This window comes from Eubalaena glacialis, chromosome 17, assembly GCF_028564815.1.
Source record: "Eubalaena glacialis isolate mEubGla1 chromosome 17, mEubGla1.1.hap2.+ XY, whole genome shotgun sequence".
NCBI classification, from domain to species: domain Eukaryota; kingdom Metazoa; phylum Chordata; class Mammalia; order Artiodactyla; family Balaenidae; genus Eubalaena; species Eubalaena glacialis.
In genome coordinates this window covers 63846809-63873346 of record NC_083732.1, presented here as the reverse complement: position 1 = coordinate 63873346, position 26538 = coordinate 63846809, and the positions used below count along the sequence as shown (strand labels likewise).

The 26538-nt window shown below is 30.6% G+C and overlaps 1 protein-coding gene across 3 annotated transcripts in view; it reads left to right on the top strand.

Annotated features, from left to right (window-relative positions):
* CSMD3 (CUB and Sushi multiple domains 3) overlaps positions 1 to 26538 on the top strand; it is a 1197799-nt gene that overhangs the window by 466455 nt on the left and 704806 nt on the right. For 2 of the 3 annotated variants that reach the window (XM_061171996.1, XM_061171995.1), the window contains one exon: positions 19882 to 19959. The exons of the other annotated variant lie outside the window; for it this stretch is intronic. In XM_061171996.1, coding sequence (XP_061027979.1) covers positions 19882 to 19959 — 78 coding nt within the window. The remainder of the gene's footprint in view (positions 1 to 19881; positions 19960 to 26538) is intronic. 3 annotated transcript variants of the gene reach the window in all.

The following is a 26538-nucleotide window of genomic DNA, read 5'->3' as shown; positions in this document are numbered from 1 at the left end:
AAAACATTATGTCTGGTGATTATTTTATATAGCTTATTCTACTATTTCTGAATTACCTATTGCCTGACCCATATGATTGTAGTGAGAACAGATTTCTCATTTTGAAAAGGTAACAGTTATTCATTGATATTATGACTCCAAATTTAATATTGCTTAACTTCCTACTTTAATTTTTAGAGATAAAAATACCACAGAGCCAAATCATATATTGGAAATTTTCTAATCAATTAATATACAAAATTAGGAAGTGTAGCAAGTTTCTTTTTCTTGGTAGCAGGTTTCATTGAACAGTTTAGGAAAAAATTAGTGTAGTATCAAAAACTAACAAATATATATTGATATATGCATCAGTGGAAATATTAATTAATTGCACATTAATATTTGGAGGAGAACAAAATATCTACTCCAGCTCTATTTCCAACTCATAATCATATATTCTCCAAAACGGCTATGGTTTACGTAATATGGTTATACATGGTTTAACATGATATAAGTAATAGAAAACCATTCAAATGCTTAATACACACTAAGGAGAAAAATCAAGACATCTTTACATAAATTGATTGAAAATCATACAGAAATATCTCAGAAGCTCATTTCCATCAGAATTCATACTGAAAGTACTTACTTTGATTCTCTTTAATAAGAAGCGTTCTAAAATGAATTCTTGGGAATTCCCTGGTGGTCCAGTGGTTAGGGCTCCGCGCTTCCACTGCATGGGTCATGGGTTCAATCCCTGGTCGGGGAACTGAGATCCTGCAAGCCGCGTGGCCTGGCCAAAAAAAATAAAAAATAAAAAAATAAAATGAATTCTTAGCATGTGATAGTCTCCTTTAAAGGATTAAAATGATATCATCTTGGTTCTCTATTCACTCTCCTACCATGAATATTTCCACTCATGTGAATATAGGGATCATTATCAAATTTATGATTTGCTTAATCAAGTAGATTTTCTTATTACCGGGAAATAAAAAATGTGTAAATATTAATGAAATGTCGATTAAGAAAAAAGCCCTTCAATTTAGTATTTTCACTCTCTTCAGAAATTTGCATGAACTAATTAACATTAACAAACTTTCCTGTATTCATTCTATTACCCACTGAAAAAGAGGCAGGTAATTTTCGGACATAAGTTTATTATTTATCAACTAATAATACAAATGCCGCTTCAGCCAAAGTTTGCCATCAGGTGATTTGAGAAACTCTGATGCTACAAATTAAATATTTTGTAGAACTTGAATAAATAATTCAGATTGAAAAGAATAAATAGTTGTCAATTTTTAGATTAAATAATGTGATTTGAAAATTAATCTAAAATTTGAAGTACATTCAGCTAAATTTCAATTAAGCATCAAGATTACATCCTTGGTAAATTCCAAATCAGTGCTCAAATTTTCTCAAATGTTGTCATAATCTCCCAGTGCTGTTTTACAGCATTCAGAACATTTAGACCTGTTTCACATATATTCTTTCTAAAATAATATTTATGGATATGATATTCATTCAATGCTGCCATCTACCTTGGTCATAAATATTTTTAATCATTGATGTTTAAATTATGTTTACAGAAAACATTTTGAATGTTATATTCATCATTTTTTAGTGACTTAAATTATTATACTTTCATCAAATCTTTATTTTAATTAAAATTGGTCCTTCTGACTCTTCTTCAGTAACCTGCTATTTCAGTGATTTTAGTTGGCTCATTACCTATTATATTTGACACACAAACTATTAACATTTGGGGCAAAAAAAAAATGTCAATGTTAGAAGTAAAGGAAACCTGTTATCCTATATCTATTATGCTTTTTAAAAACCTCAATATACAGCTATATTTTCAGACATAAAACAGTCCTCAAAGACTTAACTCTAAGCAGGACCAAATTTCTAAATAAGGATTGGCTGACATGAAAACAGTATTCTTTTTAAGAATAATTTCAGTTCAGCCAGCATGTCTGAAATGCCCACTGAGCTCTGTTCTGTGCGAAATAAGGATGAATATTACATGGCCCCTTATTTCGAGAGAGTGAGATAGAGTGGAGAACATAGAGAAATCCATCCTGGTGGGACAAGGAAGATTTTGTAAAGCTCATGGCTGAGCAGAGCACTAAAGGAGTTACAGGATGCATGTAGGCAGTGAGTCCTTTAATTGACATTTTAGATGAGTCAGTAAAAATAATACAAAACTAACTTGCTTAATTTTTCTAGATATTTTAGAGAAAAAATAATTCTTGTTCATCTATTCCATTCTGCACAATATAGTCAGAATTACCTTTTAAAAATGAAAATCTAATCACTTCACTCCACTGCTTTAAAGCTTCCACTGTTTTCCCAGTGACTGTGGGAATAAAGCCAAGACTTGATGGTGACCCATGGGAACCTCTATGATCTGGCTTTTTGCCTATATCTCCAAATTCATCTCTCTCACAGTCATTCTTTATTTTTTTGGCCAAAAAGAATTTCTTTTAGTTTGTCAAACATACCATGTTCTTTTCTACCTCAAGCCACTCCCATAAGCTATTCCTTCTTCCTTTCAACCAAATCATTCTAATTCTCTTTCCAAGATTTAGCTTAAATTGTTGTAACTAGCGACTTTAAGTTCTGTAAGGTAAGGAGTGGATGGGTCTTGTTCATGCTGCATTCCCAGTGCCTAGAACAGCTTCTGACCCATAGACATATTTAGATAATATTTAGTAAACTGATGAATAAATGTTTACAGTTTCACCAGCTAGAGCATTCACTCAAATGACTTAAAGGCTTAAAATTATATTCTTCAATATAATCAAATATCCATATCTTTCAGTATTAAAGATAACTATTTTGTTACAGTTATAAAAACCAGTGTTTTTAATTACTTTGAAAGGCAAAAGTATTCTCATGTACTTAAAATAAAATATTGCTTTTTTATTATATTACCACTTCAAAATTCACGAAATAAAACTAGATATAAATGCCTTGCTTACGCCCTTTTCACATTTATAAAATCAAAGAAAATTTATAAATGAACACAAGAAAACTATAAATTCAATAAATTTCATATGAATAAATATTAATGTAATACAATGGATATTATTTTACTGAAATTAATTACCACCTAAAGCATATATACAATAGAGATTGTGATAGCATAGGTTTGTTTTTATGTATACAAGTGTGTACAGTTTTGTACTGTGATAATTTGGCATATTTCATCATGTTTCTCTATTCACACTGCAATTAAACTTTCATTTTTATGATGTCTTTTGATCATTGCTAATTCCTAATATGTCTATTCTCAATAACTTGAGGTAAAGTACTTATAGTTTACACTATTACCACTATGAAAACAAAGAAAACATAGACACTGAAATTGCTCATAGTATTTGGTACTTGTGAGTATGTAGCTTAAAAGATCTATGTATTAATTTATGATTAATTAAATCTTAAATCACTATAGTTAATTATAAAAGCTGCACAATTAATAATTTGAAAAATAACTTAGAATGTTTATCAAAGACATTTTCAATCCCAAGAGGGTATTGTTCCAATTAATTTTTCCTATAGTACTATAGTTAAAACATCAGTAATTCAACTTAAGTTATCCTCTTAAAAGTTTTTTTTTTCACTTTCTACTTGTTCTCAGTAAAAGAAAACTCTTTCTGGTTTTCTCCATTTAAAAAGAGTCTTTAACGTTGAAATATAAACAAGTAAAAGAGAAAAATACTGATAAATAATGTTGACTTAGCTCTTCTTTAAACAGTGTATTAACACTACAGTTTCCTTTATTAGTGCCCAGTAGACTTCAAAATGAAAATTCAGCTTTATTGACTGGATTTTAGTCCAGTTTTGTCACCTGCTATGTGTGAGACTCTGCAGGTCACGTGAACTATTAGGGTTGAATTTCCCTATCAGTAAAATAGTATCACAGTATTACATTAGGGTTATAGTGAGGATTAAACACAGTATTAGGTGCAAATGCCAAAAAACTCAAGTATTTTCTCCCAATGGAAAGGAAAAACCAAATTGCCCACCATTGCTGGTTAGTTTTGAGGTCAGAGAACTAGGCTGAGTCTATACTCTATCCCTTATTAACTATATGATCTTGAGCAATAACTTCAACTCTCAAACCTGCAATTTCTTAGTAACTGAGAATACCTACCTCATAGGTAGTTATGTGAAAAACATTTAGCACAGTTGCTGGCTTATGTTCCACAAATAGTAATTGTTATTATTTTTATTATTCACCAAATATGTTTTAACTCTTGCTATGTACATGATATTGTGCTGGATAGTAGAGATATAAAAATGAACAAAGCAGGCTGTGCTATGATGTAGTCTATATAACTTTAAAAAAAAAAGAGTAATTACAAGCTTATTACGAGAAACACTGCCATAGCAGTTGTTTTGAAATGTTATTGAAGAAAGGAGAGGGACTGACTACCTCTAAGTGTAGAAGTCAAGGAAGGCTGCACAGAGGATATTTGTACAAATTCTTGAGAGATGAACAAAAGTTTCAAACTAGTAAATTGTGTTTATATTGCTAAGATGTATAAAGAATGCTTTGAGTAGATAGTGCTGAATAGAAATATGATGAACCTATATCAAAATAAATAAAGTGTTCAACTTTGCTTAAAGGAATATTTACAGTCATATAAATAAACCTAAAAACAATTGATATTTTTAGCTTATTGATTATACAGATGTTTAAAATTAGATAACATAATATCTAATGATATTTAAAATTTTATCAGAATAGTTTGTTGCTTTATGATTTCTTTTTGAAATTATTTCTTAATATTTACTTAAAATACCTTTTTCAGCAATCTCTAAACCCCATAGTTTATTATTATAGCCCTAAGAGATTTCAATTCAAAGTTGACTTATAATAGCGGGACATATGTAATATTATTACAAAATTATAAGTAAAGAGTCCTGAATTTCTAGGATTATATTCTTTTAAATAGATGGTCACTTTCAGATCATCTACTACAACAGCATTATTTTTATACAGGAAATTGTGGTCTGGAAGAGGCCATATGAAAACCCAGTCTTCATATTGCTAAACTAGTATTCATTCACCTTCCATTTACTCATGGTTCAAAAGGGCCTAATGCAAATCCTTTTATTAGGTGATATTAAGCTTAAAGTAATATAGATGAAAACCATAGTTGGGTTTTCTTCCTCAAGAGGTTTATACTATTAAAAAAAGTCATTAAAATGTGTTTTACTCTAGATAAGTTTTTTAAACATTGTTTTTCTTATATATTGTGGTGGAATGGTATTTCTTTTTTTTCAATATGTAGACAAGTTCTGTCAGCTGTTAATGAGCAGCCATGGTAGTTGCTATTTTCATGTAAAAATGTGAATATATTCTTCTGGAAAAGTTCCCACATACATTTATAATAATTATAAGCTCTCTTTTATTGTTCTTCTTAACAGAAATTTAGATGACTATATCATCTTGTGGAGTCAAATATGTGTCATAAGCATTTATAGCCATTGCCGCTACTTGTTTTGACATAGTGTAGTCAATTCTTCCATAGTATATTTAATAGCTAATGATCATATTAATAGGATCAAGCAGGGTTTTAGCTTAGTTTATAAAGTAACATGAAATTATGTTTAACTGAAATTGAATATGATGTAGAGCCCCCCCATAATGGCAGCATAAAAGAAAACCTATTTTAATTTACCAGTTTGCAAGTAGAACTTTTTATTATTTTCAGCTTTAAGGTAAGAGTAGTTAATTCAGCATAAATGGTTCATTTTAGGTCAGCAATTTTAATCCAGACAAAAGCAGGAATTTTTAAAAATTTTATGTTAAGCAATAGTTTTTCAAGTAAGCTCATCTGAACTTTTACATTGCCCAACAAAAAAGGGAAAACAATATACTATCAGACTTACATCTACACTAAATTTCCAGTTTATTTCAGAAGTCAAATTCTATGATATGTAAAAATTTTGTTTAAAACACTGGACCATAATATGACAAAAACACAATAGAGTGTGGAAGTAGCAGTTCTTGGGTACCTACTATGTGCCTTTCACTAATAGGCTATTTGGCCACATGCAACTATATATTTTAAATCTTTTCAACAGTTTGCAAGCAACTAGTACTGTTTTCAAAATTTCTGTTAATACTTTGTAGAGTATAAATTTGTAAATTGAAACATTTTTTATTAATCTTCGTAAGCAATATCACAGTGAGGAAGTTAGTTTATGGGTGGTTACTTAAGTCTTTGTGGATACAGATATATGTCCATCAGGTATCAGGATTTATTGAACATATTGTCTCTGTGCTTAAACGTATGATAAATTCAAAAGAAATATAAGATATGGTCTCTATTTTCAAAGGAAAATTTGTAGAGATAAGATAATAGAGAAAAATTATTGGTCAATTCTAAGAGAAAGAATTCTACAGCATGATATATGAGTGAGGATGAGTTATAGCTGTCTTTAAACATGTGATGTGATATGTTATATGTAGGAGAGACCAAACCTGTTCTGCCATAGGTTGTAGAACTTAGTGTATGAAAACACAGGAAGGTACAAAATACATCATAGAGAAGACTTTTCTAACATTGAATTTTGTTCAAATATAGACTGTGTGCTTCAGAAAACAGTAAATTCCTAAATCACTAATAAGGTATTCAAGCATAGCTTGATAGAAAAATTGGGTATTTAGAAAGCATTAAACATCAAAGAGTGTTGAAATTATATGACTGGCACTGTCCCTTATAATCCAAAGTGTCTATGAATCTATCCAGAGATCTTGTATATTAATTAATGTATTTATCATCATCGTCTATTTTCTCTTGATGTTTGAATTGACATGGACTTATCTTTATGGTTATCTCATTGTAAAGCTAGTGTTAAAACAACCATAGAAGTGGCTAACACTACCATCAAGAAAGTTAGATTGTCACTCTCCTTATCCCAGTAAATGGAAACTCAGCCACATAAACGTTTTTCACAGGACCATTGCCGCACATTTGCCTTAAATTCCAAAAACTCTCCATTTGAGGATCTAACTCTAGATTGCCTTTTAGGTAGTGTCTAAAACTACAGAGTTATTTTCTTCAAGACTTTCCTTCCTCCCTTCCTCCCTTCCTCCCTTCCTCCCTTCCTTCCTTCCCTCCCTCCCTCCATCCCCTCTCCTTCCCTTCCCTCCCCTCTCCTCCCCTCCTCTTCCTTTCTCTCCCCTCCCCTCTCCTCCCTCCTTTCTTCCTTTCCTTTCTTTTCTTTATTTTTTTCTGTCTCTATTTTTCCTTTTCTTTCTTTCTGTTTCTTTTTTCCTTTTTATTTCTCCTTCCCTTCCTCCTTCTTTCCTTTTTATCCATCCATCCTTCCTTTCTTCCTTCCTCTCCTTCTCTTCCTTACTTCTTTCCTTCCTTATTGCTGTCTTTGTTTCTTTCTTCAACAAAAGTTCACTGACTACTTGCATGTCATATTTTCTTCTAGTTCCTTATTATGCAACATTGAACAAATTGAACCCTGCTTTTTGAGTTTATATGCAAATAGGGAGAAAAAGACAAGCAAATAAACCAATAATTACCTGATGGTAGCAGAGATGTCGGAGAAAACAACTAGCTAGAAAGGGCTTGAGTTTTGCTTGCAAAAAAGAAAGCCTGAGGTGCTTGGAGTTCAGTGGACAAGAAAGAAAGTGGAGATCAGGTGGGAAACCGGCAGGAACTAGACCATATAGGCTCTGAGGCCTAGGTAAAGAGTTTTATTTTAATGTAAATGAGACAGGAAGCCATTGGTAGGTAGGCTCTATATTATCTAATGTAACTTTTTATAAGACAGCATTTTAGCAAGAAATTACATAGGACATTTTAAGTAGGTAGGAACAGGCAGACAAATTAGTAATGTATACAAAGGTGCAATTAATGGTTGATAGAGATTTTAGAGTCTAAGTCTTAGACTATGCTTCTCAAACTTCAGTGTAAACACAATCACCTTGCAGTCTTACTCAAATGCAGATTGTGACTTGATGGGATTGGGATGAGATCTGAGATTCTGCATTTCTAACAGACTGCAGGTTCTGCTGATATACTGAATAGCAAAAATTTACATGAGGATTATTATTATGGAGAAAGAGCAGTGCATACCAAACAGTACTTGATATCGGTCCACTCTCCATGAGATCTTGTCTCCACTAGAAGAATCACAATGTTGATAAACTATCTCAGATAATATAGTAAAAGCTAAACTTTAATTCTGTAAGAATGACTCTAATGGTGGGAAATTAATGAGTGGAAAGGGTATTTTAGGGCAGATGGATTTTCCGGATCAACCTTAATGACAGTAATTAATTTTGTCAACCCTTAGGAATGACTGAGCAGATTACATTAGTTATGATTTTACTGGAAAAAAATCAATGAATGTATGAATAAATGATAAAAGCATTCCCAAGTCAAATTTTAACTCATTTATTACTTTTAACTTTCACCCTAAATCTACACCTTAATATTATTTTTTAAAGTGTTTTATTGAATAACAGAAAAAACAAGGTTTTACTTTCCCTTTATTTACCATGTTTCAAATCTTTGAAAGTCTGATAGACAGGAGCAAAACATAATGAAAATAAGGATAAAAAATTGATTGCCAAATCAACATTTTTCATGATTGAATAAATAAGCATTATCTTCTATTTTATATAAATGACGAAATTGCACTTGCCTGCTTGAATTCCCATGTCCTTCTTTATGAGAGTAACTGATGTATTGATTTTCATGCATGTTTAGCATAATAACAGAATAGAAAATTTATGACATTTTAAAATTTAGTTACATATGATTTTTGTAAGATCCTTTCATTTATTAAATTAACTCTTAGCCTTTTATGTAAGAACTTTGACATTGTTAAAGTAAATACATATTTAACAGATAGGGAACTGTTAACCTTTAGGTGGGTGTACTACATATAAATATTGACTATTGCGTTCTTTATCAATATCTTGTCCTTTTTTGTTGCTTTTTTCACTGTTCTGTTGACTTTTTTCCTAATCATATTATTTTGTGGAAAATTGTGTTAATGTTGATATTTGTAGCAATTTAAAAATCCATGTCCAGAAATGTATCAATTTATGATTTAAATACGTAATTATTTATTGAATATCATCTTCATATTTCTTTTCCACATTTCATCACATTTGTGAAATTGTGAAAACATTCATAACAGTAAATATGTTTTTATATTTCTAATTCTTTTACATTTTATTGAATAAGTTATTTTTAGGGAGAAAGAAGAGAAAAAATAATATATTAGAATTTACTCGGTAACAGATTTATACAGTCTTAAAAGGTATTGGATAAAAATACTCCAAATGCCTGAGGATCTTTATGACAATATCAAGCAGTGAAAATTATTTTTTTCACAAATGACATATCTGCAGATAATCATTTTAACAGTTTTATTCAGTGCTACTCCTTAAGGCATGCTTTTGAGTTATCCCTTTGCAGAGATTTTAACAACTTCTGATGACCCAGTGTTTTTGTTTTCCTTTAAGTAAATCTTAGGAAGCATATATCTTTTAGCATTAACTGCAGCCATCATCTTGTAACAACGATCTTGTTTCATAAATTGTATTTTTTCAGATTTTCAACCCCATTGTTATGCCCACCAATAATCATTAATCAGACATTTTGATAGCTTATTCTTTATATTAACATATTATTTCTCATTTTTTATAGAGTGAGCAAACAAGGGGAAATAATAATAATACATAGAGCTTAAAAGGGGAGTCTTAACTTTAAAGGACAGAGATGGCAATGGTTTTATGTGTAACTGATTTCCGCAAATGGTTATCAGAGCTAATTATTTTGCCTGTGAATGAGATGATCACAATGTGAGCTTTGTGACTTTTAATATCTTTTTCCTTGTTAAAATATTTTGAAGGGGTTAGACTTCCTATTTGTGCTCAAAGCTGGTGCCAAAGTGGACTCCTCTGCCTTTTGGAGTATGAAGAAATGGTCCTATATTAGAGACATTTTTATCTTGTTCGGAATTATTTCAGGGTATTTTCACCCACTTTTGCAACAAGCTGCTTCCCTTGCATGTAGTTTTCTAGAGCATATGGCTACCCTGCTGTGCACGGAGTGAAATCACATAATTAAGCTTTACAATTTTAGGAAGAGAAGAACCTTAATATATGGCAGAACAGCATGGTGTTAAGTTTGGGTAGATCATATAGTATATTTTTCTCTTCATATGTAGTCATCATTTGTATTCTAAATCATGGACTATTGTTTTTTAGTGTTGATGCTTGATTGTTCGTTGTTTAAAATAGTCTTCAAATGGCATTTCTTCATAATACCAAATGGGATTAAAGTGTGAGAAATTTCTAAGTTGATTTTATCCAGAGTCCAGAGAAGTTAGAAAATTTTCATTTAGTCGGCTTACATCCGGAGGAGGGTGTTGGTGGGGCGTGGCAGTGATCATCAACTCTCCTGGACTTTCCCATTAGAAAGGAATGCAGCCAAAGTTGATTTACTAAAAAGACTGTATGGTAATTTGAGTTTCATCTAGCAGTTGGCTTTTGCTACACCTTTTTATTCATATGTTTATACTTTTAAAATAAGGCATTAAGAAGCTTCACGCCATGGGATTATGCCTGGCACTATCAGTTAACGATTAATGTTATTCAGTATTCAGTATTAAATTCAGTTAATGAAGCTGGTTCTGCTCCATAGTAAAGTAAACCATGCTTAAAATCAGATATTATTGACTGCTTAAATTTATCTATTATTAGCATTGCATTAAAAAAAAAATGAAGATAGGGTATACTAATCCAATCTATTTGTGATTTCCCAGGGCATACCCTTGGGAGTTCTGATTGGATATATGGCATGCTGTTATTCATAGTCAGGTGGTGGTGTAGTTGCTAGGATGGGTGTAGTTCAAAGTCAAATGAGTGAAAATATTTTAGTAGTGTATGTATTGGGCAATCTACTTAGCCCTTCTCCATTTTTACATCTAGAAAGGAGGGAAATAATCTCATTTTGAGTGGCTATTTTGTGGTTAAAATAAGACAGTAGGCAGAGTACCTATGCTTTAGACACACAAACAATAAATGATACTGTCCCCTTCTTGAGTCTTTACAAGAAGAAAATATGCTATAGTTACATAAAAATTTTATCAGGTAAAGATATGTGAACAAAGTAAGGAAACGATTAGTACAGAGTTTTAAATTTCTTACATAGCTTATTTCCTTAGAAATAAAATATATAGTCTAATGCAATATTGATAGAGAATTATGGAAACAACTGATATATACAGCTGTATTTAGCTCTGTTCGTATAGATCTCATGTATAAGTTGTTACTAAAATAATGCGCAGCATTCCAGTTTATCTCGGGTTTCTGTTAGTCCCACATTTTTTTTTTTTTCTTGCCAGTTTTACCCTTGTTTCAATTACTCTCCAACCTCAAGACAGCCAACTCACTATCTCCTCTCTCCTTGTGAATTCCTGTCTTCTTGAGGAGATAATTGCTAGAAAAGAACATAAGATGTGTGATCTAGATGTCAAAATATTCCCTAGGAAACAAGTAAGCAACCAATGGTAGAATGATGAGCAACAGCCATCCCTATTTCTACTTAGATATTATCTGTTTAAGTATATGAGTCATTATAGACAACTTAAGAGATGATGTTTAATATAGTATCTGAAAAATCAAATTTCTAATGATTTTCTTGTGCCAGTGGTATATCCATTAGTGTCCTTTGGGAAACTGTTGAACATGGGCTAATTCAAGGAAGGTTTACTTACAAAGGGATTATTTCTAAATGAGCTGATGTAAAGGAACCACAAGGGATCATGCAGCTAGGGTAGTAGCAGATGGGCTGTCACCATTCCCAACCCACTGGGATGAGGGAGGGGAGAGATGTTGGACAGAGAGATATGTATATCAGTCTGTCATGAAAGGACTGGTAACCTTCAGTTAAGGGCACATTTCCAGTCAACATAATGGGAGAGACCCTGCAAGATAATCCTGATCTTACTTTCCTCCCTCCCTCCATCCTCCTGCTGGATTTCTCCAGAGGATCAGAGAGTCTGTTGATAGAGTCTAGAGCATCTCAATCTTAAGTGTTCATAAGAATCACATAGTGGTCTTGTTAAACTGTAATTTTTAATTCAGTAAGTCTGGGATGGGGCTTGATAATCTGCTTTTCTAACAAGTTCCTAGGTGATGCCAGTGCTGCTAGTGTAATGCCACAGTTTGTGTAGCAGGATGTAGCCTATGCAGATCAACCTCTGTACAAAGAACAAGGAGGAGAATAGGTCTGGAAAGGCATGTGGACAATATAGTTGGGCTATGAGGAAAACATAGATGGGTTATGATGAGAGTGCTTTCTGGTCTTCAATAGCCATGAATTTAGCAGCATAACCCTGTATCAAATACACTGTCAGAGTCTATCTGTGCTTGTTTAAAACAATCCAGGTAGTGATACCAAGCCTTCATGAAGAACTTGGATAAAATATAATAATCTGAAATCAGAAAGATGAAGGAATATTGTTACTTATTAAAGTAATAACATTTTCTGGATATTATATTTAAAATTATTCAGTGTTCTTAAATTTGTAATGGAAGAATATATTCCACTGCCGTCAGTCATGATACTCATGAATTGTGGTCACTCTTATTCAAGCAGTTGGCTTCTTTCCCAATTAGTCTCGTATTGGAAGGCATTACATTGTAGATAAGTGATCTCTGACATAGTGCATAAAACAAATATGTGACATAAAATTACCTCATTTATTTTGAATTAGAAAACATTATAAACTTGCAGGTATATTTTTGTTCTTGAGGTCATTTGAGAAGTTTTGCCTAATCTTCATGTTCTCTAAGGCATTCATATGAAAGCGAGAGTCATTCTAAGCAGAAAAAAAAAAAAAAAGAAAAAAGAAAAAATTTAGTATTATCATTTTTCATGTTACACTTTATAGTAAAATTATATTTGCTAAAATTAGTGAAAAGAGAACAGAAATTAAAATAAAACAAGCATGAAATAATTACCATTCAAAAAATTTGAGCTATCAAAACAAAAAAGGGCATAAGAAAACGATTGAATTGAGTGGATCTTAATATTTAACTGCAGGACTAAAGATGATTAAAAAAAGTTCATTTGAAGCTGTCAGAAAATGAGGATTGAAATTTAATTAAATTGATGGCTGAGACAGTTTTAAAAGTGTTGAAAGTATTCGTGAACCATACCAATGGTAACTCTTCCCATATGGTGACTTTCAATATGCCAATTATAAGAATCCCTAAAGAGAATATATAAAATCCCACATTTTTCTTATAATCCTGACATTTTACTGCACACCATAACTGTAAGACCTGTTACGCCAAGCATTGCTGGTGCATCTGCTGGTACCTACGTAAGTGTTATGGATTTCTGAAGTTGTTCCATTTCTGGAAGGGAAGAAAGCCCACATACAGAATTTAGCGTCTTTATTCATTAGCATCCACTGTCTCTCAAATAAAAAATAACAAAATTAATTAAATCTAGAAGACCTGTGAAAATTAACAAATTGATTTTATAAAATATGATGTCTCCTTTTCACACTTGCAACTCTGTTCAGTTTTCCAAGTAAAAATTTTAGACTTATTCCTTAGTCTGAAGTGGTTGAAAAATAAGATTTCAAAGATTTGGAGTCTAGGCTGATCTTGTTACAACTCTGAGACGTTATAGTCCTAGAATCCTCTTTTGTAAAAGTGAAAATGGGCCTGTTACAAGAACACCTTAAAATATGCTGAATAACTACACATATGTTCATATAAACTAATATGATTATATATATATATATATATATATATGTTTCTATACATTTATACTAAATTTACTATCTTGACCAAAGAATTTGGGGAGGTTTATAACTTTATATAAAAAATAAAATTTAAGTTGGAAATCCAGGGAGAGTTTATGAATTTGTATAACATCCCTACACAGTGAAAAAGACATAACACAAAGTAGTTGAAAAATTTTAGTATAGTGCATCCCCAATTGGAATGACATCTGAAACTGACTAGATCTTAAAATTATAAATAATAATAATAATAAAATAACTAACATTTACTGAACTTTTGCCATGTCCTGATTCAGAGAATTTATTGTAGAATTTAAGTATATGGTGCAATGTATAATTGTAAATTTTCTTTCAACTAAAAATAGGGCATCATATAAATTTTATACTTACATATTCAATATGCAAAAGTAAGTGCTAGCCACAAACTAGCAGGGTAGCATAAGTAGACGTTTAGGACTTAAAAAATACTGGAGTGTCTAAACCGTATTACTTATCTCTAGTGATTTTTAAAAGGCAGAAACATTAGCTTTTAAGTAATTATAAAATTGAATATATATCATTTCTTTTAAAATTAATTGGTCTATCATTTTAAATTTGAGAATATTTTGGATCTTGCATATCTCTAATATATGTCTTTACAAATGAATTTTCAGTGCTATTGAACATATTTCATTGCACCACTAATTTTCTCATCAAATGAAGGCCAGTATTATTTCTTTTCTTTTATTTTAACATATTCTAAAATAAAATATTTTTCACAAAGACTCATGAACTACTTACTAATATGCTGCTGAATTTTCTATTATACGTTTTTTTACTGTGTAGTCCAGAAATATGATTTACTTGCAGCATACCTTTAATCATTTTCTAAAAATTACAGTACAGCAACATTTATAAAGCAAATATTCTTTTCTCAGAAATTTGTATCCAGTGGTAAATCTTATATGAAAGATAGTAAAGCAGACACCACAAGAATACTACCTAGTTTTTACTGGCATCAGTGTAGTTTCTTGATCTTTCTTCTTCTAAGGATAATATGGATGGAGTGACTAATTAGCAACTTCCATGCTAAATATGTTCTGAAGAAGAGTTCTGCCAGTACAGGATGTAGAAAAAAAGTGTTAAATTGTAGTGTCTTTAGGCCTGTGACCTGGAGCCACAATTTACTTTCAAACAAACAAAACTTTTCCTCTGAACATAGTAAAATACTTTTAGAATCTCTAAAAACATTTTAATCTTTGAGATAGAATTGAGAATTCTGATTAATTAGTCTTTTCTTCTTCCTTTGCTCTAAATTCTACACCTAAATACTTAAGGGTAAATGAATGAATCTCTTAGGAATGTATAGAGAAGTTAAACAACTTGTTCCATGTCTTATGGGACTAGAATACAGGTTTCCCAACTCCTGGTCCAGTGAGAGAAATGTCACAAATAACACACTGTGTTTTAACATTATCTAGATCTATATAAAATCCCTTAGCAAGTGATTGATTATATATTCTAATACCCATGTAAATGGATCTACTGTCAATGGTGAGATGTGCCATGTTCTCAAAATGGAACACACACACGCACACATGAACACACATTAGTTTTAATAACCAAAACAAAAACTGATGTTTATTTTATTAGTATAGTTTATTTATTGAGTATAAAGATAAAGATGATACTTAATTCAAAATAAAAAGTAGGAATTATATATCTAGATAGCATGATGTCAAAAACAGTTTAAAAGGAGAGAAAGGCATTGTACATTTGAGAAGTTGAAGCAAAAATAACAAAAATAAATCAGTAGGATACAAATGACTTTCTCAAAAGAAATTATTTTCCTTTTCACAAGGACCATCATATTCTCACTTAATTGTAGATTTATAATGCAGCTACTGCCACTTGCAAGATAAGTTATTGTCAAAATAAATACTATAAATTTGGAAGATTAAGCTAAACAGAATGTTTCATTTGTTTTATTTTTATCGTATTTGAATATAATTTAAGTAGAAAATGAAAGGGTTTTTAAATGTTCTGATAACATTTAATAAATAGTGCCAATGTTTTTCTACAGGAGTCCCATACAAATCTAAAGTAGTTTTTTCCAATGAAAAAATATTCTGCTCACTAATATTAAACATGTCTGTTTCTTCTTTTTCTAAGATAACTGTTCTGAAAAATTACAAATTTTCACTGTATATACATAGGAGTGAAATAGAATAAAAAATTATTGGTGTGTGACTTTTGAGATTATGTAGTGAAGAGTCTATCAATTTTAAAATAAGGAACTTGAATCCGGGAAATGTTTTATGACTGCAAGTTTTAGAGGCTGGGTGATAGACAGACCACGTAAAGGTCATGTTTTCTAAGCCTCCAACTGATGGTTGAATTCCCTTTAGTGCATCTGTGTATTGTGGTCAGTTTCCTAATGTTAAAGAATGGCACCAGCACTTTGTTCCTACTGACAGAGATTCTTCAACATAAACTCATGTGCCACCTGTTTCACAAAAAAAGTGTTGACATTTGAAACTAAATCTAGCAATTTATCCATGTATGTGCATATATGATTAATCTTTATAATAAGGCATTGTAATTTAAATAATTTCAAGTAAGTGACTTTAGCCAATTAACATGGAAGTTAGATGAGGTTTAAGTAAAATCAGTCACCATCAGTTTTTTTTTTTTAAGTTTTTAAAATTCAAATTCTTTTTGAAAATAACTGAACAATAATTGATCTGGAAAATAGTACAGTTATAATCCTCTACAGTGGTTTAAACTGCTTAAATGAGGATTACAGAAACAAAATGTTTTTCCCTAGTGTCTGGGGCTTACAACTAAACAGATGGATTTGATTGTTGGCCTAATATATTCCTTTCTGCCAGACATTTTCTGTATTATAAAATATTTTCATTATGCTAAAAAAAAGCATGAGTCAAACCAAAAACGTAATAATCAAAAATGAACAAAATTGTTTGACATGTGAAAAGTGAAAAGCAGAAGAAAATAAAGGAAAGGGATCTTGGCACATATGTCTACATGTCTTGCATTTAATGAAATGTATTAAAAATTTATTAGAACATACATATTTTTTATGTATTTAAAATAGCTTTACACATGAAGGTGCTTCATCTTGAACATCCATTCTTTTATCACTTCTTTCCTTCCTAATTCATGATTATCAAAGGAAATCCTCCAAACAAAATACCTTTAGTTAAATAAACCAGAATTTACAATATTGCATATATTCATTCAATCATAGTACTACTTGAGTAAAATAATGTTGCTGCTTTTGAGAAATAGTACAGTGGAAGGAATCGACACAAACAACAAACTGTCTTTTAATATTTATAAAATTATGTAAAATACCACAACATATTTTAATATCTTTATGATAAAATAAATTTGACATGCTTATAACTGGAATACACTTGTTAGAAAGGTCAGGTTAATTTTATAAGTTAAATGTGATCACTAGAAACGCCATTGCTTGATGTCATGTTGGTACTTAATACATATACCTTGTAATACATAATATATGTTTTTATGGCATATATTTGAGAATTAACGTTTCACTGATTTATGATTTAGAGCAGCGTCTTGCAATTGGTACTTACAGTATTTGTCCTTTCAATTTATTCAAGAAGAGATATGCTGTATGCTCTTTCTATTGAAATTATAAAAATATCTAAAGTATGTGTTTCCTGTTTAACATATTTTAAAGTTTTGGGTGAATTTAAATTTTATATTATTTTCTCTTCACTCCTTTTTATCTCCTAAAATGGTTATTCTCCTGGCTTTCCATCTTCTGCATCTGTATTACAATTATTTATACTTTTCACTTTTCTTCAATTTAAATTGACAAATAGATGCTTTTAAAAAATAAGGTTAAGTCCCTTCAGAACCAGGAAACTGTTTAAAACTTCTTGGTCTGAGATGACATTTTCTTAGCTAGGTATTGTCCCTGACCTCACCAACCAAATAGTCAAATTTAGATATAAGGCCATTACATAAACCTAGTTTATACACACACACTCACACACACACACATACACAGAGTTGTTTTCAAAATCCTTTATTTCTAGTAACTGAGCTCTTTGACCCTCTGGATTTTTCTTCTTCAATTTTCTCCTTTGAGTTTACAATCTTTTCATTAAAAAAAAAAAATTTAAGAATTCCAGATTTGTGTTAAAACTACTATGAAATTTTCCAACCCCTTTGTAATACTTAAAGTCAAATCTTATAATGCAGAGAAAAGTAGAGGTAGAATTCCTACTTATAATTCATGTTTGGATTGGGAGAATCTAGAATTATGCCTCAAAATACAAAATGTAAATTTTGTTAAAAATAATTTTCAGGCAGCCGGAAAATTTACAAGTGGCAGAACTAAATTTAGAGCAGTCAACCAAATACGACAGTAGGACTAAACTTTAGCTTACCTTGGGGGCTGGGGTGTGGAAGAGAATTACAACGAAAAACATAACTTGAGAGAGATGTAGTCATTCTTTCACTGTAAATAAAGGGCCTCAGATAAAGAATCTCAAAATTGTAAAGCAACTGAGCAGTCATCCAGTCCTAGCTACTTATTTTAAGAGAAGAGACAGGTAAAAAGGCAGACTCTTGTCCAAAATCAACAACTACTAATTGCTAAGAATCAGGTCTCTTAAATCCTACTCCAATGATCATTTTCATATTTTTTATATGTACTATGTATAGATAGTTTACAGCTGTGTATTTCAGTAAGCCATGAGAGTCTGCCTCTACCTTTCTACTTTTGAAGGTAGTGACAAGAAAAAAATTACCTTAAAATGTTTCAAAGGCAATAAAATATCCTTAATTTGAATTAATTGGGTAAAATGCCAAGTAAGATTTACTGAAATGATCATTTTAAACTATCTAACAAAAATTGTTTTGCTTTTTTCAAATTTACGGAGTGAACAAAACCTAATTGCCTAAATGTTTCAAGCTATCATTTCTACCTATAAACCTCATAAAATGCATTATGTAAAAAATTCAAATTATAATTGAGGAAGCTAAATATATCCCTTGGATTCTTGTTCATGTGTTTTTTGTAAAGAAAATAATTGTTATTTAAATATCTCATTAGATCAGATTACATAACATTTTTAATTAGTGGGGTGAGGTTTTAATCAAATAGTTTTTTTTTATTTCACTTGGTGTCATTAAAAATTTAAATAAAGTAGAAAGTAGTCTTCTGAACTATAGTTTATCCCTTTAAAAATTATATAGCAGCTGTAGTTAATAAAATAATTTATACTTAAAAGGAAATAATACTTGTTTTTCCTTCATCCAAAATACTTGAAAAAATGTTTTAAAAATGTTCCAAGTTACTTCATTGAATTTGTATGTTTTTTAAGGCAAATCCAGTCATATCTCCTTTAATATAGTACACAATGAAATATGCCAGCCTCTTATGATGTTGATTTTTCATATAATAATATCAAGAAGAGTAGCAAGATATTTTAGGTGAAATCCAAAAAGTTGTAATTCACTTTCATAAATTTTGTACAATATGGACTGAGCATCAATCATCGTTCACAAGCAATGTATATGAAAGGAGATGGTTATTGGCAGAAATACTAAAATGTATTTTAAGTTTTTTCAATTATGTAATTTTCTTAAATGTGTCCTAATATTTCAATTAGGTTAAATTACCTTAAAAGTACACTAGTTTATTTTAAAAACCAAGCTCATTAAATTCATCCCACTTTTATAATGTATCAGTATTTTTATTTTTCTAGTTTAATTTATTCCATAAAATTTGATGAATTGAAATGGTTTATGATAAAGAGTTAATGTTTTGCTCGTCTATTAAAACTGGGTAGTGTTAAAAAGTACCTATACATGTATGCAAGGTTCTCCCTATAGTACACTTAAAATCCTTTTATACTGCTTGGTATTTTTACTGCTTAGTGATCAGATTGCTATTTTTTTCTGCCTTATTTTCTTCTGGGTGCCCTATATCAGGCTTAAGAAAGCAGTTTTTTTAACTTGCATAATTCCATGCTAACAAAATTTGTTAACTTGAATTTCATTTTAAACTTGTGTATCCTGATACATGTTTTTGTTTGTTTTCTTAACTAGTGAAAAAGGCCATAGATTTTAAATCTAGAGGATTTAAATTGTTTCCAGGGAAAGACAACAGCAACAAGTTTTCTATCTGTGAGTGTACTCTTTTTTTTGTTTCTTTCTCTAGTGCAAGAGTGAAGTTTGTGGTGTCTGTGTTGTTTGTGTGTTTTATAAAAATGTTTGTGTATTTACCAAATTAACTGCATTGATATTTATATAACATGCATGATTATTCAATATTTTCTTGTATTTAAATGCATATTGAGTTATTGGGTTATTGTGGTAAACTTTGGAGCTCAGATTGTTTCAAAATGTAAAAGGAAAAACTCTTTTGATCTAGCATGTTGATAACATTCTAGTTTTCTAATTCTAGTATGTGAGATAAAAAAATGAGTGAAAATCATCAAATTAATGGTTTCTTGTAGGAATTTTTGTTTGAACGTATCTAAATTTCAACATAATTATCTTTCTAAGGAAAAATTTCTTTAAATAGCCATTTTTCATTTAAGGAAAAAATATATTTTAATTTGAGTTAATTTATACAAACACTTAAATCAGATATTTTGTAAATGAATTAACTAGCTAATTAATTTTTGTTTTATTTTGAAAATCTCATGAAATGAACTGAGGTACACATATTTATGTGCTGCCCCAATGCACAATTTTGCTTAACATTCAGGGATTTATAGATGATCTGAAGTTCATCCATGAATCTCAGATTAAGAATCATTGAATTTGAATATTCATTGTTATATTACCATATATGAACATAAAATAAGATTTTTAAGAAAGCTTTGACTTTTTTCAATATAAATCAATCAGCAGTTTGTAGAAATACCCTGCCTTACTGTTCCTGCAGATACATATTATAAATTTTAAAAGAAGCCATTCATGACACCACATCTGACTTCTAAAATGCCTTATTGATAATAAATAAGATTAGTTATTTTAAATAAATATTATCTTCTTAGGAAAAATACGTTTTTAACATTATTTATTTTTATTCAATTCCAAATCATCTGATGAAATGAGTTTAAAACTATTTCTTAAAAAAATCATTCATTATAGTTATATCAGTAAAGGATTCTACCCACATATTTATTGAGTTGTATTTGTAACAGTAAATGGCACAAATTGAGCAATTACATCACTTATCAAGAAGCAAACTTGGAGCCTGTTGGTATCAAATATTTTAAAGTGTCCTAATTTTAAAATGTGATTTTTCACATTTTGTTAGATTTGAGAATACGAAACCAAAAATAGCAGATATCAGTAGGAAAATGTCAAATTGGGTTACCTGTTTGGAAAGCATTAAACAGTTCATTTCAAAGTATTTAGCTGTATAAGTATGATTTATTGTTATATTTTTAGGGTTAAAACATATTTTCAAAATTGATAACAGTTTTTAGGGAAAATAAATCTACAGTATTTTTTATATATTAATTATTTGATACATTTCAGAGAGAAAGATATTTTTCCTATACAAGAAAATATAAACATAAAATGTTGTTAGGTGAAATTATTCTGACATTTCAAATTTTATCATGTCAACATGAAGGAAATGATGCAGACTTAAATAATTAGGTTTGCTACTTTTTTTTCCTAATATTTTGTCTGGCTAATTATTTATTTTAGAAATCTAAGAAGAATTATAGGCTATCACTTTCTTACCCTTTCCTCATTTTGGTTACACAAATTTTATTTTATATGCTTCATGCTTCAAACTTTCAGATGTCCTGGGAAAATTAGGCTATTTATACTGAAATTAAGATGTATGCAACTCTACATCATCAACAATTATAAATATTACAGTATATATAAATGTATCATAGTAATATGCTGTACACCTAAATCTTACACAATGTTACACGTTAAATTTATTCAATAAGAAAAATGTGTATGTAACTTTTTTTTTTAATTAAATGACACAATACTTCATGAAAATTATTCAATATAGATTCTTTTTTTTTTTTTTTAAAGTATTTATTTATTTATTTATGGCTGTGTTGGATCTTCGCCTCTGTGCGAGGGCTTTCTCTAGTTGTGGCAAGCGGGGCCACTCTTCATCGCGGTGCGCGGGCCTCTCACTATCGCGGCCTCCCTTGCTGTGGAGCACAGGCTCCAGATGCGCAGGCTCAGTAATTGTGGCTCACGGGCCCAGCCGCTCCGCGGCACGTAGGATCCTCCCAGACCAGGGCTCGAACCCGTGTCCCCTGCATTGGCAGGCAGATTCCCAACCACTGCGCCACCAGGGAAGCCCGTGTATGTAACTTTTTATACTTGGTATATTGCCTTAGTGGACATACATATTATTTTCATTGTTCTTGTACAGTGGTTATGAGGGTGAACAAGAAGGGGAATTTTAAACATGACAGTGTATCTGGGGAAACAAATAAACCCTGATTAAATATATATATATATAAATATTTTAATTTTTTTTTTAATTTAAAGAATACTTTTAAATGTCAGGAGTAAAGTTAATGAGACAAAAAGAAAAAAGTTACTCATAAAGCAAAAAATGTTAATTTCCTTCATAATTTTAAAATACATTTTACATTTATCCATTACAGCTTATGTAGGAGATAAAATATACTCTTGTGCTTTCTTATTTTTATTTTTGAATAGAAATAATTAAACTCTCATCAAGACAGATTATGCCAATTTTTTTTAGCAACAGTAACAAGCCAACATTATTTTAAAGTTATTTTCCTAGAATTTTTTTCTCAAATGTTTAATAGCTAGTTACAAATATATATTCTCTATGGTTGATCACCGAGAAAGTTATAATGCTTTAATTTTTATCATTATTATATATTTGTTATCAAGTAGGCATTTCGGTCTTCATCTCTTTGAATCGTTAATTTGACACAGAGCCAAATAATTTTAAAAGGAGACAATTTTTATCTGACATTAAACTTTCAAAGGAAAAATATAATAATAAAGCTTGTGTTCTTTGAAAAAACTATCTATTCAATCACTAGAACTTCCAGTGGTGAGCATAATTATGGAGGACATGAGCTACACACATTTCCAAAGTACGTCTTCCCATAATAGCACCTTAAAGTTTAACTAAGAAACAAATTAATAAGAGATTCAGGAAACTGCAGTAGTGTTCATGGGAAGCATTTGGTTGTTTAAATGGCTAATTCAGATTCTTTTTCCTACTTTAGTACCTGAACTCTATGTAGTCTCCCTTGACAACAAGTGATGACAACAAGGGATGACAACAAGTCATCCCTTGTTGTTGTTTATCAAAGAGAGTAGGTTTGCAAATAAAGGAAAAAATATTTTTAATTTTAAAAATAAAAATAAATTTTTATATTTTAAAATGTTGAATTGAGTGAATTTATTCTTGCCAACTTTTCTACTAGGCTCTTCTAAAATTTTAAGGTGGAATTATAAAGAAACTGTGAGCTTTCCATAATGTATTTTTTTTAATTATTTCATCTTCTTCAAGTCCATGCTTTCATGCATTCTTATTATACATTCATTTCACAATTCTATTTGAACTACTTCTCCATGGCAGCACCATGCTAGACTAAGAAAGTAAAAAGAGTGAATAAAATACAGTCTCAGTTGGCAAGGATCCAACATTTTATTGGGAAGCTAAATGAGTTAAGTGGCAACTCTTTTAGGATATAAAGTTAGTATAAAATAACATTCTGTCTACATTCATGATGATGGAGTTCAGAACAAGATCCAAAGCATTCTATTTTATAAGGTGGAATAAAAATTTTAAATCTAATATAAAAAAAAAAATTCCAAGATGCCACTAGCTGGATGAGGTAATGTAGAGATGACTTTTAGTAAGATGACTGTCAGGATCTAGTTATTTTTATCTTTAGAGTACATTATGTGCTATGTAAAATCAGAAGCTTAAGAAAACGTGCTTGTAATAACAATATTTTATTTTGATGTTGACTAATTTTATAGTATTTTCAAGCTAGAATATACAATAATATAGTACATTAATTAAAATTCCTATAGCATATTTTATAAGCACATATAATAAATATACTTCAATGTTATAAGAAATGATAATTCATCCAATTTTCTTAATTCTATAAATTCTGCCCTCTCTTTTTGTCACTGATGTGTGGGGAAAAGGATTCATATTGTATTAGTACTAGTAATAATAATAATAATAACATTATTATTATTATTGTCCTTAAAGATCAGAGCAAAAAGGATATTCCCCATAGTTATGCTCTTTTCAAGAGGCAGGACCCTGTCCATGTAATTAACTTTTAAAGAGCACTCATGTTCTTTTTACAAGTTACTATTCAAATTGAAAGAAGTAAAAATGATAAATATTTGTCCAGTTGTTTGAATGGCATTACGTAGTGAAAGCAGCTGATTGAATGGATACTAACTTCATTTGAATGTCTTGGCGTCACTAGCTATGGGCAGTTTTGTAGCATCAAAATATCAGAAAAATAAGAGATTATATACTTTATTCTTTATTTTTTATTTTAAATTTTTAAATTAAAGAACACTAAATACATGTATCATGCAGCAGCTCTCCCGTTATCTTTACAATTTAAGTTGGGAACTTTTTCACTATTGCAGATGTCCAAAGACAGCAGTTTAAAGGACACTTTCAGACAAAAGTAATTTGACAATTAAATCGTAAGAACTGGGATTAATTAAGTGAACATGGTGAAAGTTATAAATATGCTCTGCATTCTAACATAAAATATTTGGAAAAGTGTTTTGAATTTTAAGTATTGATGCCCTTTCTCCTTTCTGAGCTTTCTGTACAGGATGGAGAGCTCAGGGGTTAAGAGTAGAATTTCTTGAATCAGTCTGCCAAGGTCGAAACATAGACTAAGGCAGAAAGTGGAAATAGGACTTTAGAAATGTGTCTTAACCTCTCTATGCCTCAGTTTCCTCACCTGTAGGAAACATATAATAATAGTAGCTACCCTTCAGATTTGTGTGAAGATTAAATGAGCTGATACATGTAAAGGGTGTAGATTAGTTCCTGACACATATTACTGTGTGTTAGCTATTGTTAAAATTTATATTAACCTAGGCAATAATGATGATAAAATGGAAAAAATGAAATTTTTTATTATTTTTATTTTCTAATGTATTCGCAGACACGTCTATTTTTACCTATAATCTGTGTTATAAATTTAATATAATAGTGTAGGAAGCCTAAGTCATACCACTTCTTTTTCTTATCTCTATCATATGTTAAAAAAGTCACATTTTAATAGCATATACTATAATATTTTCAAAAGTCAGTTAAAGATAGGATAGTTCTTCCCATAGAAAAAATACTCATTGAAAACAGTGTACAACACATTGTTTTTAATCAACCTACTAGGAAATATTTACTGAGAAGTCATTAACCCCCATCTAGGCACTGTGGGAATATTAAAATAATTATAAGTTTTTCCTTATCTTTATCAAGTGTATAATATATTTGTATATATGACTAAGGAATATGAAACTACTAACAGTATGACAAAATAATTTAAAAATTAAATATAAAATTGTTCATGCCATATAAAAAGAGGGATTAGAAAATCTGGAAAAATATGAGAGACTGTATTTTGCAAAAAGTGGGACTTGAGCTGAGTCTTGAAAATTATATAGAATTTTGATAGCTAAAGAGGAAGAAATGGAAAACATGGAGACCTGGAGAAAACACAGAGCATGGAATGAGCATGGCTAACCAGTACAACTGCAGAAGAATGAAGAATCTGTTGGACTTGAGTTACGGATGTATCTTGGTGGCTAGTGGGTAATAGAGGTTATATACTTAGAAATCTAGAATCATAGGATATTTGGACAGTAATGAAAACTGTGATTGAGAAAGTTTAGTTCTAGTACTCAAGATGAATTGGAAGAGAATGATAATAGAGAAACAAAAGCATCAGTGATTAAGCTGGATTTGAGCATGCACATGAAATGACTATGAGAATTTTGGTGGCTTGACCTAGTAGGTCATTGAAGGAGCAGGATGGAGCTTGGGGAAAAAAATGACAAAACCATATATTTGAAATTCTTAGCAAAGAGGTAATTTTTCAAGCCACGAGGAAAATATAAAATATGGAGAATTATGGGTCACTGTCTTTGAATTTGCCCTCTGTATGTGATATCAGCTAAAGTAAGAGAGTGGCCAAAACAAACATAAGAAGCAACAAAAGCCAGAAAGATAAAAAGAAATGAATTAGCAAGTCAGCAGACCAAGAAAAGCAAAAATATCACATGCTTTGTGTGGATTGGTGAACTTGTAATTTGGCAGCAGTAAGGATACTGTTGAGGATATTTAGGAAAGTGATTTTTATAGAATGAAGGGTGCAAACACAAAATTTCATATCTAATTGAAAATATGACAACTTTACCAGAGGTATGACTGTTGGGCCATCATCTGATAGTCATCTTGCTATCTGATAAATCAATATGAACAAGTTGACAATCTGAACTAAATGATGCAGGGATCCAGTGGTTCTCAATATTGACTCTACATTAGAATCACCTGGAGGATTATTAAAAAAATCAAACAAACAAAAACAACAACAACAACAAAAAACAGATCCACAGGGTCCTACCCAAAGTAATTGCATTAGAATATCTAGACATAAAAGTTAAGCGTCTTCATTATTTTAAAAAAGCTCTACAGGTGATTCCAACCCACAGTGTAGGAAAAGAACCATTGCA